General features: G+C 40.6%; 6 protein-coding genes across 6 annotated transcripts; 3 read left to right on the top strand and 3 right to left on the bottom strand.

The window, feature by feature from the left end:
* Positions 1 to 1,418: 1,418 nt before the first annotated feature.
* SS1G_05461 (hypothetical protein) lies at positions 1,419 to 2,612 on the bottom strand (the record flags this gene model as incomplete). Its single annotated transcript, XM_001593983.1, has 2 exons — positions 1,419 to 2,336; positions 2,421 to 2,612. The coding sequence occupies 2 exons, from the start codon at positions 2,610 to 2,612 to the stop codon at positions 1,419 to 1,421; spliced, it is 1,110 nt and encodes a 369-aa protein (XP_001594033.1).
* Positions 2,613 to 3,690: 1,078 nt separating this feature from the next.
* SS1G_05460 (hypothetical protein) lies at positions 3,691 to 5,554 on the bottom strand (the record flags this gene model as incomplete). Its single annotated transcript, XM_001593982.1, has 5 exons — positions 3,691 to 4,465; positions 4,525 to 4,777; positions 4,854 to 5,045; positions 5,192 to 5,380; positions 5,428 to 5,554. 5 exons carry the CDS (start codon positions 5,552 to 5,554, stop codon positions 3,691 to 3,693), a joined length of 1,536 nt encoding a protein of 511 aa, XP_001594032.1.
* Positions 5,555 to 8,055: 2,501 nt separating this feature from the next.
* SS1G_05459 (hypothetical protein) lies at positions 8,056 to 8,982 on the top strand (the record flags this gene model as incomplete). Its single annotated transcript, XM_001593981.1, has 3 exons — positions 8,056 to 8,349; positions 8,412 to 8,499; positions 8,564 to 8,982. 3 exons carry the CDS (start codon positions 8,056 to 8,058, stop codon positions 8,980 to 8,982), a joined length of 801 nt encoding a protein of 266 aa, XP_001594031.1.
* An 811-nt stretch (positions 8,983 to 9,793) lies between these two features.
* SS1G_05458 (hypothetical protein) lies at positions 9,794 to 12,104 on the top strand (the record flags this gene model as incomplete). The annotated part of the gene is made up of 4 exons (XM_001593980.1): positions 9,794 to 10,461; positions 10,598 to 10,715; positions 10,991 to 11,371; positions 11,469 to 12,104. The coding sequence occupies 4 exons, from the start codon at positions 9,794 to 9,796 to the stop codon at positions 12,102 to 12,104; spliced, it is 1,803 nt and encodes a 600-aa protein (XP_001594030.1).
* A 3,535-nt stretch (positions 12,105 to 15,639) lies between these two features.
* SS1G_05457 (hypothetical protein) lies at positions 15,640 to 16,722 on the top strand (the record flags this gene model as incomplete). Its single annotated transcript, XM_001593979.1, has 1 exon — positions 15,640 to 16,722. One exon carries the CDS (start codon positions 15,640 to 15,642, stop codon positions 16,720 to 16,722), a length of 1,083 nt encoding a protein of 360 aa, XP_001594029.1.
* A 1,367-nt stretch (positions 16,723 to 18,089) lies between these two features.
* On the bottom strand, positions 18,090 to 20,085 carry SS1G_05456 (hypothetical protein; the record flags this gene model as incomplete). The annotated part of the gene is made up of 6 exons (XM_001593978.1): positions 18,090 to 18,868; positions 18,926 to 19,217; positions 19,268 to 19,440; positions 19,550 to 19,839; positions 19,898 to 19,980; positions 20,032 to 20,085. The coding sequence occupies 6 exons, from the start codon at positions 20,083 to 20,085 to the stop codon at positions 18,090 to 18,092; spliced, it is 1,671 nt and encodes a 556-aa protein (XP_001594028.1).
* Between the last annotated feature and the right edge of the window lie 719 nt (positions 20,086 to 20,804).

The following is a 20,804-nucleotide window of genomic DNA, read 5'->3' as shown; positions in this document are numbered from 1 at the left end:
TAATTCAAGGTTGCATCTACTCTGTAACTCAGCTAGTCCCTCAATCGTTGAACTGGACAACGAAATAGCATGCACTAAATGAACCAAAGTTCCATCATATTTCCCTACCTTCACCTTCCAATCCTGAACATTTTATACCCCCATTTTCCACCCTCGCTTCCATCTTTTCGAATTCATTCACCTCCTTTATCGTCTACCCCTGCCTCTTTACGCGAACTTAGTCTTGCATTCGCTTCCCCTTCTTCCTTTCCACTTATCCTCCCTCACTTTCTTCCTCCCCACCTAATTTCCTTCCCCATTTCTCCTCCCCCATCTTCTCCTCGCCCTTTCACATAACCCGCACACCCCTCAAACCAAAAAAAGAAACCTCCCTCTAACTCACCAACCAAACACAAACATGTCAATACACCAAAGCCCGCCACAAATCACAATAACACTATAATATCAAAGTATTTATGCTTAGAGAACTACTTCCACTAAAAAAATCCCAGCTCAAAAAAGACACGATATGAGAATCTAGGAGAATAGAAAGTAAAGATCTATATTCCTCGCCGAATATACTTATCTATTCTCACAGCAACACACAACAATACAACAAAAACATTCTCATCCGCTTTCGTCACCCTCTTCTCTTCTGATCATTCATCATTCATCATTCATCATTCATCATTCATCATTCATCAGTCATCAGTCATCAGTCATCATTCATCATTCATCATTCATCATTCATCATTCATCATTCATCAATTCTTCATTTCATCATTCATCATTCATGCATTTCATCAGTTCCATCATTTCATCAGTTCATCATTTCATCGTTCATCATTCATCATTCCATCATTCAACCATTCATCGGGTCAGCCATTCATCATTCATCATTCATCATTTCATCATTTGAGGGGTGCCATCAATTCATCATTCATCATTCATCATTCATCATTCATCATTCATCATTCATCATTCATCATTCATCATTCATCATTCATCATTCATCATTCATCATTCATCATTCATCATTCATCATTCATCATTCATCATTCATCAACCATCATTCATCATTCATCATTCATCAACCATCAACCATCAACCATCAACCATCAACCATCAACCATCAACCATCAACCACCAAACAACAAACAAGCTAAGATATATATGACTTGACATAAAGAAAAGACTAGCTGATAGGGGATATATATGCCTCGCAATTTATCCAGGATTGTAAAAATTTGTCTTGAGATTCTATCTATATACCAGTATTAGCCTCTTAATTCCTGTACTGTCTATATAGCCTATCCAATGTATTCTATTCTAATCTAGTCTAATTTAATACACCCAAATCAAATCTATTCTATTTCCCAATTATATACCAACAAAGCCTCCTTTGCATGCTTCCCTCCCATAGCCACCACTAAACAACACTACAACAAATCCCTATATTTCCCCAACGCGGGTTCCCGACTCCCGGAAAACTCCTGATGCAAACCCTCCATCGCAGCAAAATGTTCTGCATACTGTAAACCCCTCTTATTTTCCCCTTCAACCCTCTTCCAATCCCATTGATTCGCCTCATTCTCTACTTCCTTAACCTCATCCTCCTCCTCAACCTTAGCATCCACAAAGCTCTCTTCCATTTCCGGTGTCGACGCCCCGGAATTATCCATACTATGCCAACCGCCCGGCCTCTCAGGCAATAACCCACTAGCATTCAACACCACCTCGGGATGAACGGTTAATCTTCCCAATTTCATGACATACTTGCTAACCGCGCTCGCAAAAATTGCCTTCTCATCCAACTCAATATCCTTCTGATCCGCTTTTCCCTCACCCTCACCCTCCACCTCCTCAAACTTCGCATTCCGGCCTCCAAACCACGACCCATCACTTAAAACAAACCCCCTTGGTCTAACAGTCCCCTTCTTCACAAAATGCGTAACGACATAAATCCACTTTCGATCCCAACACAGAATCCGACTCCACATTTCATATTGTTGATAAATGCCTATTTCCCGTTTGAAATTACACATTACGCCACCGAGCATAATGCCCCAACGACCTTTTACCGCATTTCCTTCTTTATCGAGAACGAGTTTATTCGAAGTGTTTTTTTGGAGGGCATGGATACCAGGTTCTAGGAGACAACAGATGATATGGGATCGAGTGACGTCGAGGTCCGAGAAATATGTGCTGTTAGACTTGTGGAGGTTGTAGTCGCATTCCCAGAGGGGAGCGTGGGATGTGGTTATTGTGGGGAGGAAGAGTGATGCCGGGCCGAGATTGGAAGGGATATTGGGGGTGGTGAAAATGAGATGTTTGAGAATTGCGTTCCAGACTCGGAACTGGATTGTTATTAGTTTTTGTGCCTTGTCTTTTATGGATAAGTGACAGAAGGGGAAAAGGAAGGGAAAAGAAAGAAGACATACATGCCAAACTCCTGGTAAACTTTTCAAATTAGCTAAAACAATCACCGTAGCAGCGATTCTCGAATAACTCCCTGGACCTGTAAACGTATCGACAAGTAATTTATGTATATTGACATGAGAGACGCCCGCAGCCGCCACTACAGCCGTAGTAAAAATGATAGATTTGAGAGGGAGACGAGTAGCAGAAGCCATTGTTAAGGAGGTGAGACTGCGAGCTTGCGAGTCTGCGGCTTCACAAACTGGCAAATCTATGTAATGAGATGATCAATTAACCAGACAAGAAGAACCCGCACAAGAATTGCACAAACACACCAGAATGCAGAAAAAGACAGCAAGTATCTAATGAATGAAGTAAATAACAAACTATAATAGAAGTCCAAATCTCAAATCTAAAGAATCTCACTTGAACAGAATACCAAATAAATTATCGAACAGTCAACCGAGGCACGGAGAAACCATATCTCCGACCCAACGACCAGTGAACTCACATAAAAATCATCTCAACAAAAAAACAGAAGAGAAGAAAAGAGAAAAAAGCCCCTCCAAGTCCAAAGAAAACGAAATACCAGTAAATCAAATCTCTACATTCTTTCAAGAACAATGCCGAGGTAATTTCCGATCATCTATAATTAGGGATTTTCTAGATTTTCCAAAATCCATCTAGCCAAGCTTTTCCGGGTATGCTGGTCGGTCCTCTAGTATGCCCAGCTGAATGGTTAAAGATGTCAGGGTCAGACAGCGCACCAATACTTTGGGATTCCGTAAATCCGCTCAGGTAGTATTGTAAGATTACTAAGTCGGTACATTTCCGAAGTTTTTGCAGATCAGATCGTCGATTTTAGGTAGTAAAATTGCTTTTTTATTTGATTTACAGGGTCCTCGGTAGATTTTGTTCGAGCACAGTACTACGTACTTCTAGATATGCTAATGTAAGATTACTGTACGTGATGGAGTTGTAGATAGGTGTTTAGTTTTAATTTCTTTTAATATTCGCTAAATATTCTACATATGGTAATTTCTATACATACCTATGGAAGGAAGTTTTCCTCTCAAGTTCCCTACCAGGTGTTTTGTACCTTAACCTTACTAGTACCTAATTCCCAAAGTTCAAAATCCCTAATCCGTTTTATACATCTTTCCCATCCCACCTATATCCCATAAGTATACATTTCCCTATTTTATACAAAGACCGCTGATGCCGATACAAAAATCACTCCGTTACCAAAGGTATCAATCGTAAAATCATTAGAACTCTCTTCCTTCTACCCAGTTATCTCGTCCATCCCTCATGCTCATCACTATCATCCAGGAGAAAATTCCGATGTGGCATGGAACCGAGATCTCCATGAAACATGGTATTCCCCGCAGTCGAATTTCCGGCTGAATCCCCCTCCTTTAGATATGCATTATCCGTCCACCTTTGTTCCAACGCCAATCCGATTTCCAAATCATTTTGTCTCGCCCACGCTTCCCCTGCATCACGTTCCTCCTTGGGTATCACGGATCGGAATTCGTTTCTAGCTGATGCTGGATGACTGAAATTGAAACTACCGGTTGTGGGACTCAAAGTGCGTGTATGAGTGTGTACTGATGATCCTGGTCTGCTTTTCCCAGTTTGCGCCGTGTATGTCGTGTATTGTGTCCCGATAGATGTCCGTTGGTCAAATAACATGCCCCGCGTTTTGGCTTCTACTACTGCTTGTTCTTCCGGCGTGAGCGCGAGGACTTTGGTGGACACGCTAGGCAATCTTTGAAATTCGGTGCCCTGTTCCTCATTTCCGGATGCCATCACGCCTCTTCTTTTGCTTTTGGGGAATTTTGTACGACGACCACATACGCTAACGACTAAATCTTTATATTGTCTGGGAGATTTGTTGGTTCCGAACACGAGAAATACTAAGAATGATGTCGTAACTCCAGGTATAAAGAGGACAATATCAATGATGCAACTGGAGACAGAGAAGTCGGGAGATGATGATTTCGCAAGCTTTTGAAAATTTTGTGAGGAGTATAAGGAAAAAATGATTAATACGACTTCAAGGGCCCTTTAAAAAAATTATCAGCTTTCTCTATCACTCAAATATTGAGCTACCAAGAAACTCACAGAAGAATAACGAAACCAATGGTAAACCGAGTGATAAGTGCACGATCGTAAAGAGACCGGCGACTTGCTTTGCAATTATCATTGCCACTCCCATTTACAGTGCAGGTGCCCGTTGTGTCAGTCGCTGTCGCTGCACCACTCGAGCCCCACCAACCGTTACGTTTATCGTGGGCAAATAGGAGTCGCCGTGTTTTGATATATTTGTAGAGAATGAGAATCATGAGGATACTGCCAATCGACAAGCTTACGAGCACTAAATCGCGAAGTCAGCTCAAGTTCCGAACATACGCCTACCATAATCATAAAATGATTGGCTAATAATAACTTACTTGTGAAGTTAGTTAGAATAAAAGTTGCCCTAGGGCTTTTCAGCACAACTGGAGCTTTTCCTAAGCCTACAAGAATGCCCGGCATGATGACTGCGAATATCTTGGAGAGAAAGGATATGTTTTCTCGCAGCCAGCTACCAAGGAAGTTGGCGCGGATTTCCCAGGAACCACAGAAGAGTTTGACAGCCCTGACTATTGTTAGATTCCAATAGTTTAATCATTTGAACTCGAACCGACTTACCAAAACAGCACCATCAGAGCCATGACATTATAAGAATAAAATTCTGTGTCAAGAGATTAGCAAGCGTCAAATCGGCAAGATTGCAATGGGAACTTACGAATTGTAAATAGTATAAGATCGACTTCATTCCCTACACCCGAAAGACCCAAAGCTGGCAATTCTACAGCTTTTAATGCCGTCTCATAATCATCTTGTTTAACAAGGAGCCAATCACGGTTGTAATGTATCTGCTGTGCGATGGAACCAAGTGTGCTCAATGCAGAGAACTCGGCAAGAAATGTTACGTCTGTTTTTGTTAGATACAATAGCGTAAACTGGAGAAATCAAACTTACATGTCCATCGTTCACCATAAGTCCAAAGCATACATATGAGTAAGGTGACCAAGATTAGGCATAGGAATGAGTATACCAGGACGGCAGCAGAGGCACCTATGGCCTCCTGCGGAATCCCGGTGCCCATTCAGTACTTATAGAAGGATAGTGATATTACGACTTGCATTTAAGTCAACATGCAGACGAATTCATGCCTATAGAATATACAGGCAATAATCTATTGGTGCCGAAAGAAAAGAAGAAAAAAGATCAAACGGAACAGAAAATATGCCTCACTCGAGAGTTCTGGACCTTAGATATGACCCGCGTAAAATTGTGTAACAGTTGTAGAACAACATCCCCAGGCCAAAAGATGAATAAAACTTTATAATCCCTGCGAGTTCACTACTCCAAGAAGAAGACATGGGGTTTATTCGTCCCAATATTCTCCTTTCTTCCGCATCGAAGATCCCGGCTCTTGGGTTCTACACTATTTATTTGTAACTTCTTTATCCTAGTACCCAAGGATCTCATCATCTCGCGGGTCACTAGAGCATCCCATGTTCTATGTAGAAAAACGTGAGTAACAGGGATGGCACGAAGATGGAGTGGAACTGTGGAATACCATGAACATGGAAAGGAAACGAAGGAGACGGGGAATTGGGCTATCAGAGCTTAGAAGAGCTAAAGAGACATCGTAATCTATCAGCCGCAAACTTTACCGAAAGGATGAATGGATCATCTACTAAGTAGGGTTTCGCGTAAGGGTAAGAAAACGTGTAAATTGAGTCTCGATCACCATCTACATCTGATGTGTTTGAAAAAAGGCGCTTGCCCGGATGGTTCTTCTAGTGACGCATTGCTTAGTGAGCCAATGACACGAATTCTTCTGTGCGTAAGTTTGAAGAAACTTGTACGGGTATTTCAGACTTCCACAATAGTTCCTTACTAATGTCGGCAATTGTGATGAAAGATACTATTATAGAGTAGAAGACAGTTGCAAGGCTATAAGTCTGTGTGTCATAAATAGTCGCAACGTTAAAAGTCTTGATACTCCACCAGCCAAAGAGAACGGATAAGATAGGAAGTAGCTTACGTGCGAGATGGATTTTAGGAAAGAAGCTCCGTGTTGCTGGTTTCTTATCAACCGTAACTTTGTCATCGAACTATATTAAAGACTGTTCGCAGTGTATGTATACTTATCTTTGGTCATGCATAAAGTGTATTGTAAGCGATTGGGAACAACCTTCTTATTAATGCTTGTGAGTTATGCATGCTAGAGGATGTCCACCTTTAGTAGGTAGTTTGTAATTAGCTCAGATACCACTGCGAGACATATTAACTTCTTCTAGCACAGCAACACTTGTAAACTGGCCTAGTCCCCTCTTGTCTCGTTTGAACTTTCTAAAGATTTGACTGGCCAAGCGCGCCAGGACACAACATTGTCAAGGCCTTACTCCATTTCGAGAAGCCCAACTTTGCCTCAATGGAGCTCTCGTGACGAGTACTTATGGCGTCAGGCGGAATGTAAGCATCATATTCTGTTGTTTTAATATTGAGTTATAATCCTTTCTAGCAAGTGGATATCTTTCCCAAATTATCTTTACGGGCCAAGTTACCAAGACCTACTCGTGCTATGAAACTCCGAGGCTAAAAAAATTAGATTATTCCTCTTATGGTTTACCATCTTATGGAACGTGCTTCTAGCTCCGGAGTTGCATACTTTCTGGCCGCACGAGTGCCATGAATTTTCATGGTGGAGAAGATACGCGAAGAGATCAAGGAAGATCTTTTGTTGGCCCATTGGTACCGGCGAGTAAAGCATATTTATCTAGGAGGTACCTAAATAGTTCAGCTCGGGTTAGAAATGCCTGAACGCTAATAAAACAACAACAAAACCGGAAATTTACGTAATGAATGGCACGACTCTTGCGAGCCGCAACACGAATCTCTGAGGTTGGGACGACCCTGTTAGAGCGGGAAGATACCCACAGTGTGCCTGTTCAATAAGCTGAGCCATGGGTTACCGGCCATGTTCCGTTATTCTGTGAACTTAGTTGTAGGTTCCGCTTTGCAGCGCCGTGTTGATGTTTCAAGCAGCTCAAATCGGATTGAAGTCGGCTTCAGATGAGCATCTGCCATCTGGTAACATTCAAAAGACAAGAAAAAGGTTGGATTTGAAATGAGGATTTCTTCGGGACCGTAAGATTACCGGTGAGTGAGCTACCAATGCGGAGAAACATACTCCGCCACATCCAAACAGCTCTTCTTGACGTTGTCCCAGCTGATTTTGAACTTTCTTATCGCGGCTGCATCATCAACCACTGCGACACAACTGTATTCCATAAACCAAATCTGATTTTGAAGTTCAAAAAGACAGTCAAACGTTTGAAACGGACAAGTAGATGGATTAAAGCCCGATCACCTTAATATTCGAAGTAAGGGAAATACCGTTGCAGATCCCAATACTCAGCCTCGCGCGACGGAAACACAATGTTGGTTCCGCGCTAAACCTTAACGAGTGGTGCGTGAGTCGCTTTGAAACGAATTTCGTAGCCGCATTCACAGCCTTCTCGATTGTCCCGCTTTCACTTCGACAATTATTTATTGCAGGAGTGTTGGAGACCAAATAACGTTCCCGAGGTCGTTATGCAATCTCTCATTTGGGCCTCTGCTATACCATTGTATATTACACATTCTTCCTCTACAATACCTTACTTGATAAATGTACCTCGAGTCTCTTACTTGGCGCTTCTTTTCCCACGATTAACATCTTTCTTTGGAGAAAATGTCAGTAGTTTCTCCTATGAAGGGATTCTACTGAAGAATCTCCCAGTTGGTTTACTTTGCGATTTGTATCAACCAGAACTACCATGGAGGATAGAACTAGGGGATGGTCCATTATTTGATATCCATGATACCTTTATCAATAGCGTTAAAGAAGTGCCTACTACACCCAAGGTCATAACAGTCTCAGCCTCGTTATACTAACGTTAGACTCTTAGGCCGATTTCATGCGCAATGGAAATGCAAAAGGAATTATGAGCATGTCAAAAGAACATTCGACACAATTGTGGAACTCGGTGCAAGATAGTATGATCCCTTACTCATCAATCTTCACACATAATGACCATGTGCTAATCTTTGACACCTTTAGATGATTTCTCCACCTACCACAAGATCTCCACTATCCTCCTCAATCCTGCTACTGCCCTGAAGCACATACCGTTACGTATATATCTTCCCTCGTCCTCAACCCCATCTTCAACCCCTCATCCGGGTTCCTCGGGTTCATCAAAAGCTCCTAGTACCGCTTCTCCACCTTCACCACTCTTCACCTTCAAAACAATACAAACTCTCATACAACCGCAAACCACCTCCCGAGAACCTCAAACATTAGGAGGGGCTCTTAATAGCGTCCTTCCGACATTATTCCCCAGTAAAAGAGATGCTATTTTGGCAGAGGTAATCTTACACGGGGCAACAGTTCCTTTCAAAGCGGTATTGGAGGATTTAATGAGGGAAGCAAGTTATGCTGATGGATGGTTAAATGTGTGTGTCGTTATGCTTAATTGATAATGGAGGTAAATGATCGTGACGATTGTGATGACTTTATAAGTGGGACAGAATGGCGTTTTTGAGAGTTTGGCATTTCAATCAAGGAGGGTGACCGAGTTTAGCAATCCCAAACACGTCTTGGACAATTGATGAGGACGATATAATCTTTCTGATTGAGACAAGGGTTCTTGGCTAAAGCGACCACATGTTTGATACTATTTTGATAATGTATGCAGTGCACAATTCCATAGACTCCCTGGAGCTAGGTCATGGTTTAGACTTTGTAAGACTTAGTAATGAGATCATACCAAACACTCTCTACGCTTTCAATCACTCAGTAATACACGAAGCACGAAGTTCATGTGCTTATATCGACTCAAACATTTATCCCATTTTATCTTCAAACTTTCATTATGTTGACATTTTTCTGAGAAGCGAGATCTAATAGCCGTTTTTTTTTCTTCCGTGACATCGTCAAGTGGGCAATCGGAAGGGTTTAAATACTGGTCATTGTCTTGAACCTCATAAAGTCGGATCCATATAAAATCAAGCTAGTACTCTAGCTACGTTGATATCGGCAATGATATACTAGCTTCACATTGCCATGATATGTTTATTCAAAGTAGAGTAGAATAGTTTCCCTCAATAGTTCCCGCTCACCCACTGGATCTCTACATGACGAAAGAACCGCACTTAAAATGTATCCACACCACAAACCATCGTCATTGTCAATATTATCATATCTCATTAATAAAAAACATAAAATTACATCACTGACAATTAGAATCCAAGAGCATATCCTCGGATTCACAGACACAGACCACTCAGTATGGCCAGTACCAAAATCGATCACAATCACACCATTACACCAACAAGTGATCATACCCACACCATCATCTTCCTCCACGGCCGTGATAGTAAAGCGGAGGAGTTTGCCTCTGAATTATTTGAGAGTCAAGTTTCAGACGGCCGCACATTCGCAGAAATACTTCCCAGCTTTAAATGGGTATTTCCTTCATCGAAAATGAGATTGTCTGCTCGGTTCGGAATTGAAATGTCTCAATGGTTCGATATGTGGTCTGTCGAAGAACCACAACAACGCAAGGAACTACAGATCAATGGTCTTATTGAGAGTATCGAACAGATTGTTAATGTCATCAAAAACGAAGCTGGTCATATTCCTAAGGAGTGCATCTTTTTAGCGGGAATCAGTCAAGGTTGTGTCACGGCCTTTCTTACCCTTCTCTTAAACCCTATGCGCTTAGCAGGATTCATAGGCTTGTCAAGCTGGCTAGCATTTGAGGAAGAAATCATGTCTCTTGCAACAAGCTTGAAAGCGGGAGATGAGGAGGGCATGAGATCGTTTAAAGCAATTCAAATGAAGTTGTCCCCGGACGCTACGTTGAATAGGGAGATTACACCAATACGTTCCACACCGGTGTTTTTGTCTCATTCAAAGAATGATGACGTGGTTCCTGAATCTAATGGAAAGACGCTGTATAGAGTGCTTCGTGCACTTGGGATGAAAGTCACGAGAAAGATATATGAAGATGGAAGTCATTGGATTAACGAGCCTCAAGGGGTGGACGATATTGTGGCATTTATTCGAACTTTACTCTAATCTAACATTAAGGCGGGCATATTTCTGTTGTCTTATCTCATCGTACAATGAAGTCTTATTCGGGTTTTGGGCATTCGAGAAACATACTTTCAATCTGAGAGGATGGGAAAGAGCCAGAGTCCAGATTTTGGTAGGCTCCCAGCTGGCCCTCTCTCGATAGCTCTTGCTATTTCCACGCGCATCTTGTTGATTCCATCCTCTTTCTCACTTTGATCTTCAACTCAACTCCACAACTATCCCTTTGTCAAAGCAAACATCCCTTCTTGAATTTACACATATACATAACTCCCAGTTGAGATTTTAATCCGGTACAACACAGATAACATCGGTATGATATTGAGCAGTCTGAATCAATCATTGAAGATTAATCCTAACAATTTGCAGCTTTACTAAATATTCATTCAGTGCTCTTTCTACTCGCACTTACATAATATTATTCATTCATATACAAATATCCACCGTATCATGGAGGACCACATAGTTGCTCCCACCATTCCTCACACGCATACCGTGGTCTTCCTACACGATCGCCACAAGCTAGCTATAGATTGCGCTGCACTTCTCCTTGAAGCTCGAGTTGAGAATGGACTTACATTATCGCAACTATTCCCTTCTATCAAATGGGTATTTCCACAGGCGGCGGATCGGTATTCGGAACGTTTTGACTGCGATTTATCTCAGTGGTTTGATATATGGAGTATAAAATCTCCACATGATATGGAAGAGATTCAGGAAGAAGGATTGAATGAAAGTTTTGAACGGATATTGGGAGTTATAGATAGAGAGGTAGTTTGGTTTCTCTCCTGCATATATTGACACTTCCCAATTTCTAGTTTCAGTTTGGACTTTTATCTTCCTCGTACGACTGCTAACAATACAAAAGGTGAAACTTGTAGATTCGTATCAACATGTCATTCTTGGTGGGCATGGTATGGGATGCGCTGTTGGAATATTAGCTTTGTTTCAAGGACTCCATAAACTAGGAGGTTTCATGGGAATATCCGGCTGGCTTCCATTTTGTAGGGATCTCATGTCACTATGTCCAATACCCAGTCAGTGGAAGGCAACTGCATTGAGTAATTTCAAGCAGCGCTTCTATTATACGAGGTGTGAGGATGGCGATGGTTCGATGATATTCGATGGATGGCAGATACCAATTATATTGGTGCATGCTATGGATGATGATGTGGTTCCGCTCGCCATCGGACGTCAGATGCGTCAGACTCTCTCGGGGATTTTTAGAAGGTCGGATTTTCCTACGATGGATATCCAGATGCATGTTCATCCCAACGGGGGACATTTGTTTAATGGGTCAATGGGAGTTGTAAGTCTTTGGAGGTTTATTAAACGGGTTACGGGGGTTGGAGAAGAGTCGAAGGAGGGGGAAAGTGGGGAGGGGAAAAACGACGGGGAAAATAATGAGGGGGATAATAAGAATAAGGGGAACAAGAACGAGCACAACGAGAATGGGGAAAATAAAGATGAAGACAAAAAATCCGAGGAAAATAAAGAGAAGTAGTCAAAAGATGAAGCATGAAGAGATACATAGCCATAAGTATTTCTCATAATCCTAACACAGTTTAACAACACAATACAATACATTCATTTGATACATTCACATTCACATTTACACTTATATTATCTAATAAACTTAGCTTTATATAAAACATCAAAAAATCCCGAGTATCCTAACTATATTACCTTACCTGAATAGATCCAACCAATTTATAATTATAATTTTTCACACCTATAGAATTTCATTATTTGATTTGAAAGATCAGATTATTTTCTTATACTCCTTATGTGACGGAAAAGTCGTAAACGGAGTCAATTCAATCACTTAGAATCTAAAACTAAAGAACTAAGAAGATTCTAAGTAAGAAGGTCTTTATATAAAGGGCTAGTGCACGTGAGCCACTAGTGGGTAACAACCGTCACGTAACACCTTATATTATTAAATAATATATACCCTCACTTCAACTTGTTCTTTGAATTATTATAAATACTTTTTATAAATTGAGATGAGATTGATTGATCGATTAATTGATTAATGTTACGAGGTTTGCCGTCTAGATCACGTGGAAGTGCTCTAGGCTCTCGAAGTAGGTTTATAACTAGGCGTCAAGCAGGGACTTGAAGTAATGACAATAATGATATGCAATTCGTAACTAATAGTAGAGTATACTAAATGATTGATCTTGAGCACGAAGCTCTATACAAAAGAAATCCATCTTGATTATATAGTCCTTCGTGCCTATGGTTAACTAGGAATCGTCGTTCCTGGGAACGAGCGTTCCTGGTTGTTCCTAGGAACGTTCGTTCCTCACCGTTCCATCACATGTTTTATGGTCATGTGACATACTAATCGTTTTGGACGTAACAATTAATTTGATATGATTTTTGTTTATTTTTTATTTTTTATTTAAAATTAGTGAAGCTTTTTGATTTTTTTGATTTAGTATTTTTTAGATTTAATATTTTTTAAATTTAGTATCTTTTAGATTTAGCATTTTTTAGATTTAGTATTTTTTAGATTTAGCATTTTATAAATAAGTAGATAGGCAGATAAATGAATGTAATAAAATATAATCTTGAAGTTGTGATAGATGATAGAGGTAGTGTCACACTCAAGAATACTGGGTAAAGTATCTTGTATTAGAAAATACTAAGCTAAGGAGAAAAGAAGAAGGAAAACAAGAGTAGAGAGTTTTCCTGTGATTAAATACAAACGGGGCATGCCACGTGACCCGGAGGTGTGAGGCGTCACAGGTAGGATTTTATTAATTATAAGGAGTAGAGGGGGTAGAGGGGTTCTAGCTAAATATAGAAAGATGGGTTGTTTGGGGGTGTGGATTGGATTATGGGTTTGTGATGTGATGTTGATGGTGGAAGATGAGGGAGGGAGGAGGTAGGGGAGGAGGGAGGAAGGTGGGAAATAGGTGGATAGGGATATGGAGTTAATATGGATATGGATATGGACATGGATAAATGAATTAGCCGCGTAAATAGTTGATGAAAAAATGGGAAGGAGGAATCAATATCGATGTCGAATTAAGATTATCATTAGATTAAGACTAAGATAAGATTGTTTAAGCGCTGGTAAGTTTTAAGGTACTCCTTAAGGATGGGGAATTACTTGGGCGTATCTGTACCTCCACTTTTGCATTGTGGAGTGGGATATGCGATGTGCAATATGAAGGTGGGTTGTAGAGATGTAATGTGTCGGATATCTCGTATAAAATCTACCTAAAGATGCACAAAGTGTTGCATTGACGGCATGCATATCCTTCTCGAAAGGCTCGGGAGGCTATGAATGGATTTTCCAAGTGTAAGTGGTTATACAGAGTAGATCTGCAATATCTGCAGTATCATCTCTCATCTCTCATCGTACAATATATGAAACAAACAACCAACCAACGAACCGGAAAACTCGTCAAGATCTTCAAAGCACCAGATTGATCATTTGACGAAGGAATGTACGGAATAAAACCTAGATATGTATAGAAGCCTGTAAAAGAATGAATAGAATAATCTTCACGAAATGGAATCAAAAATCGATGGAATGAATAGAATCGTCATAATACTACGAGTGGCAATTCTATATTTGGTATATAGGATAGAAGATACGAGATTGAGATATATATGCAGAATTCATTATTGTATTTTACGTATATGCAATGCAATGTAGTATTTTTTTTCTATGCTGTGCAACGTTTCTTTATTGTATTTGCTGTGGTGGGTGTTGTTGTTGTTGTCTGTTGGTGTTAGTTCTGATATCAAAGGATAATGAATATTAATATCAATACGAGTAAATAGTATAAAAGTTAATTTCTTGTATCCAATCATATAATCAATACCCTCTTAAGATTTACAATCAATCTCATCATCTCAGAAGTATCACCAAAAATGAATGAAGTCAGAAATCATCATCAATGACGAAATGTGTAAGACTTCCTAGGTACCGCGTTTACCGTACTAACGGGTAGAAATGTAACTCTAATGTAGATCCCTAAAAATCATCAGCACATGCCCGTTGATCCAGGGGTCGGAGCGTTAATCAGCCCCATTTCCAGCCACTTTGATATCTTTACGGGGTAGAGATTTTATGCATTATTTTATATTTTCATATTGGGCTTGGTAATATGGGAAAAAGATTCAATTTTTATAAAGTATGATTTGGGATGGACTTTTATTCATTATCCTAAATCCTTTTGGAAATATATATACTTTATAAACTTTGATGTCACCAAGAAGCAGGATATCTTGTCTAACTATTACTTTGATATGCCTTACCATACCGAGATAACCTCCCATTGGTTCAGGATCTTCCAATCATGATTCTCCCTGAAGTAATCAGATTCCCAAAGAAGGATTGAGATTCTTGAATACGAAGGATTACAAGGATTTTAACTTTCCCCATAGTATGTTGTACGATGGTCTGTGTTACTTGTACTCCATATTCCATCCTAGTAGGTGATGATGATGTACGAACAAAACAAACAAACAAACAAACAAATAAATGGAGATTTAGAGATTTGTCTGTCTAATAGGCAAAGAAGTAATGATCAACATGATGTGCAGGAATATGCAATATGTACTAGGTACTGGGTAGTTGCTTCACCGCATATGATGATACTTTCCTATTAATGTCGGGGCTCTCAGGGTATATAGTTGAGTATTTCTTCCTTCCTTTTTTATTTCTAATTTTTATGTTATTATTCTTCGTGCTTGACTCGTATTTCACTTTGATTATCAACAGCAAGAGCAATAGCCACCAGCCATTGCTTATTTTACTCAACGGCTCACATTGTCAGTTCATCATCCGAAGCTTGAATCGAACCATCCGTATCACAGCCCTCACAGCCCCCATCACCTCACCTCATCTCAACATATACATAACATCAACTCCCATTCCCCATTTCCTCCATATCAACCTCCTCAAATTCATCCTCTCTCTTATTACTTGTACTCATTTTTAAATCTTCAATCTTCAACCTCAACCTCAATCTCGATCCTAAACTCCTAAATTCTTTACAACTCTTGAAGATTTCAATATGAAGTACCTTCTTTCCGCACTCGCTTTAACAGCCACACTAAATGCTGCCGTGCTCCCAAGACAAGTAATCCCATGTACATTCTACATGTCCGCCGTCGGCGACCCAACCGATCCAACTGGTTCCATTGTCGAAACCACCATAGGAGAAAATCGAATTGGTGGATCCTGGCCTCAAGGTGTCTATAGCATTGATGCTAAAGTACTCACCGATGCTGAAGGTCACAATTGCAGTATTTCCTCTACCACCGCCCAATTCCAATGTATCCAAGGCTCCGCGGTTACATTGTTTACATTGGGTAATAATGGAAATTTACTCTACAATGACACGAATGAGGATTGGCTAGCATGTCCAGCTACGGGTCCGGGTGAAGATGGAAGTTATAATATTTTTACCCAAGCAAAAACCAACACGACAGGATGCGAAACTATTCAAATAGTTACTGGAGGATTTAGTTGTGCGGCTTTGGGAAGACCAACAAGTAGTTCTACCACTTCAATCGCGTCTGCTACTTCTTCTGCTTCGTCGACGATTCCTGTAGCTACATCAACCACCTCTGCTGCTACTTCATGCCCAACCGATATCACCTCAGGGCCCTTCGAATATCCACATCTTATAGTACCGGTCTCCCCTGAATCTCCAGACCACGCATTCGGTAATCAATTCACTGCCCATATCACCCCTCAAAACAGCACCATCTTTAACTTCGACGTACCATCCAAAGCCCCTTACACTGGTATCTGTGCCCTTCTCTTCCTTCTACCCGTCGCATCCAATACCCAAGCTGGCACATACAATTTCACCGGTATTGAAGAAGAAACCGAGGAAAATGGAGGTATTGATTTTTCACTATTGAATGGTATTTCCAATTCCGATACGACTTATAATACTCAACCAGCAGTCGCGACAGATTTTGGAAAGGTACAAGTTATTCCAGGAAATGCATACACGGTTGCTACATTTGCGTGTCCGACTGGGAAAACGGTTAGTTATGCCGCGAAGAGTGCAGGAGGTGTGGGATTGGAGTATTTTGAAAATAGTGCCGCGAGTGCTATTGGCCTTTATATGGTACCTTGTTCTTAGTTGCGGAAAGTTTTTTGGACGATTGCTTTGGTGCTGTGTTGGAGGTGAGGATTGTTTGGGTATGAGGGGTATGTAATGAGTATGCAATGGATTATGGCTACGAATTACAGGTTATGAATCACGGATACGGTTTATGATATTGATGGAACGGAGTATGGAAAAAGTTCATGATAGATTGGGTTTCACATGACTTGACTTGCATGGTATGGTATTGTATGGTATGGAATGGTATTCGCACGGATGAATGTGCTCTTTTGGAAGAGAAGAGAAGATTACTTTAATTGTTTAATGAATGCTTTGACTTGGTTTAGTCGGTTTGACTTTGGTTGATGGCTCTGCGCGTGGATTTTGATCTTGTGGGTTAATGGTGGTTGTGTGGAATAGAGTAGAGTGGCGAGGAGCATGGTGGAAAGAAGGAAAGGGAAGGAAAGGAAAGAGATATGCATGATATGATATGGCATGACTGTAGTGTGGTGGGGTATGAGGGATGAGGAATAAATAATAAGTAATGAGGGAAGGAGAAGGGAGATGAGAGATGAGAGATGAGATCAAAGATGCATTACCTAAGTGTTGAGTTTATGATTAATGAAATGATAAATAATTCTTATGCTTTTTTGATTTTTTTGATTTGGGTTGTGGTTTTGATCTCTTGATATTCGAGATGTTTAAAGTGTAGATTAAAAGATTATATGAGATTAATAAATAATTCGAATATTTAACATGTGCACATTATACAAGCTTGGTATATATCATATCGTACCACACCTTATTATATTAAAGTAATCAAAGTATACAGAATAAACCAATCAAGTAGAGCAATCAGAGTAATACAAATAAGTTCGATTAGGTTGTGCGATATTATACCCAGGTATTAGGTAGGTACGTAGGTAGCTAGGTATTCTAGGTGTATGAATAGTGTAGGATTAAGATATACACTTACTCACTCCTACTCCTTTCTTCCTTCCTGCTTGCTTGCTTGCTTGTATCATCCATTCTTCATCCATCCATCCATCGCAATTCCGAGTCATGATACTCAGCTACTTTAGCTATTCTCTTCATTGACGTATATCCATTCATCCATTAACGACCATTAAACCGAACCGTGCTGCCCAAAAAAGGTTTACAGACACTTCAGATCGATCGATCGGTCGAAAACAGACAACTGATCTGATTGTAGCCCACAACCCAGTCCATAATCCACAAACCATAGGTATCATCGCAAGTAAGAAAAGAGAGAGAGAGAGAGGGAGAAAAGGTACCATAACATCGAAGCCCACCAACCAAGCAACCAACAAACTCACGCAATTCGAACCCAGATAATCTATCAGTAATCTGTAATCAGTAATGAACAAACCCCACGGTAGAGTTTACTCAAGACCGGTAGTATTAGTAACCCCAGTATTATGACCCGGAGTATGAGCTTGCGAATGCGTCGCCGTCTTCTCATCCGTCAAAACACCACCATTATTATCATGACCCATATCACCAACTTGATCATGACCATCCACCAAATCCACAAAATGTTTGCTCGGTTTCCAATGAACTGAATCCTTAGCAGTAGTATTGCTATCATAAAGTTCATCAATTTGTTCCAGTGTCAAGCCTTTAGTTTCATATATCATGAAATAAACAAAGGCGATACATACAAAGCAGCAAGCGAACCAGATGAAGAAAATCTTCGATTGAAGATTAGCATTGCCTTTTCCGTAGTTGACGAGATAAGGTGTGGAATATGCAATTGCCCAGTTGAGAAGCCAGTTGGTGGCGACAGACATGGAGAGAGCCTTGGCGCGAACTTTGAGGGGGAAGATTTCACCGCAGACAACCCATGCGAGAGGTCCCCAGGTGGAGGCGAAGAAGAAAATGTAGATACAAATGAAAGCGATGGATGCTTTTTGGGCAGGAATGTTTTTCGCAAATACATCACCGGTTGCTGTTTGTCCGGTGGTGGTTGTTCCCAATACGGCGACGATGAGTTGACTAACGCACATTCCGACAGCTCCCCATAATAGAAGTGGACGACGACCAAATTTCTCAATTCCGTATAAGCCAGGGAGAGTAGATGAGACATTGACAGCGCTGGTAATCATCTGAATGACAAAAGCATTTGTGATGCCAGAATTCTTGAAGTATTGAGTACCATAATCTATGAGACGAAATTATCAGTGCTCTGTCAAAGATTCCATAGCCGAAATAGACTTACAAAAGATGAAATTGACACCAGTGAGTTGTTGCAAAGCTTGAAGTAAACATCCCGTTGCAAGTCTTTTAGCCATACCACCTCTGAAACAATCCGCATAAGAAGCTTGACCAAGTTGGAGTTCGTATTCATGATTAGCTGTAATTTCAGCCAATTCATCACGAATATATGTATCATCAGCAGGAAGACGACGGAGCTTAGAGAGAGATCGGGCAGCCTTCTGGTACTGTCCCCGCTTGATTAAGTAACGAGGTGTTTCAGGCAAGAATAATAATCCGACGACCAAGATGATAGCCTAAACTGGTGTTAATAAAGTCAAGTAGAGCTCAAGGTGAAGTGACCAACCCAAAGAAACTGAATTGCAATCGGAATTCTATATGACCCAGTGTCATTTCGGCCTTGTGTAGCATTATCGACAACAGCTGCGAGAAGCAGACCAATTGTGATAGCCAATTGGTAACATCCAACAATAACACCTCGAATCCATTTAGGTGCAGTCTCTGCTTGATAGAGTGGAACTTGGTGAAATAGTGTTAGCTCATTGCTCGACTCGTCCATGTAATAGGATCAATTAAAAAGCATAAATAGATAAAACATATTGAATTGAGGCAAAATCACAGAACTTACTTAAAGCAGAGATGAGGCCAACTCCAAAACCAGCAAAGAAACGACCAGCAATGAACATTGGTAGAGCAGTAGAGGCAGTTTGTAAGATAACACCGAAGTTAAAAACAAGACCGGAAGATATCAACAGAGCAATACGGCGACCAAAAAAGTCCGCAAGAGGAGCTGCAGTAAGTGCGCCGAAGAAGGTACCTGCCGATAGAATAGAGACAACGGCCGCAGACTGGGAGGGAGAAACATCGAGATGATTCTTTGGATTGACGTAGCCAGTAGAGAATTCCTTCTGCCAGTAGCTAGTTTAAGTGTTAGTAAAAAGATACATTGAAGTGATTTTATATAGCGTTGACTTACTCCATAGCAAGAATACCACCAATAGTACCTGTATCATAACCGAAAAGTAGACCACCAAATGCAACAAAACATCCAATGACGATCTAATTAAACCGTTAATCATGGTTGGAAATGGCATATAGGTAAACACTTACTGCTGGCCATGATCTTCCTGGAACGCCCGTAGGCTTCACGATTGAAATACCCATCTTATTGATTGATATCTTTATAAGAGGTCAAGCAAAAGGATGGATTGAAAAATGAGAAGGTAGTAGTAGTGTATGCCAAAAGGAATTCTGTAGGAAATTTTGAATTAGGACAAAATATTGTATGGAATTAATGTTGTGTAAGAGTCCAGAATTTGGGAGCTCGAAGGAAGAAGGTTATTCTTATGTAAAGATTGTAAGGCAGGAACGGTTCTGTGTGTGAGCTTATTTGATACGGTTCGCCTCTAAATAGGAGTAATTGGGTAATATCCGTTGGAAAGTGCCATGAGACGAGCGAGGGGATTCACTACATTTGGTAGTTAAAACGACTGATTGGATGCATGGAGAAAAAGCTCCAAGGCTTGCATTAGGGAGTACCTAGGTACGGTATATGTGATAGAAAAGAAATCATCCAATGAATGATATCAAAATAAAATGATTCCCAAACTATGAGACCATCACGAATATTCAAATTCTAGGGATCCGAATTTCTGGGGTGATTTCAGGTCTTGGCTCGATTACGTATGGATAGCAATGTAACATATGACAGTAAGATGACAGTCTGCGTAGTGTATTGAAGAATGGATGATCTTCGTATTGACGACTTACTAGGATTTCCGAATCTAAAAGGCATTTTTAGCCATAAAAAAGTCTTTAAAAATGCAGGTTGAAGCGTCAAAAAAGTATCAAAAGTGTCCAACAACCAATTGCGGGGAAGGCGG

This window comes from Sclerotinia sclerotiorum, genomic scaffold (genome assembly GCF_000146945.2).
Source record: "Sclerotinia sclerotiorum 1980 UF-70 scaffold_6 genomic scaffold, whole genome shotgun sequence".
Classification (NCBI taxonomy): Eukaryota; Fungi; Ascomycota; class Leotiomycetes; order Helotiales; family Sclerotiniaceae; genus Sclerotinia; species Sclerotinia sclerotiorum.
This window is presented reverse-complemented; position numbering and strand designations above follow the sequence as displayed.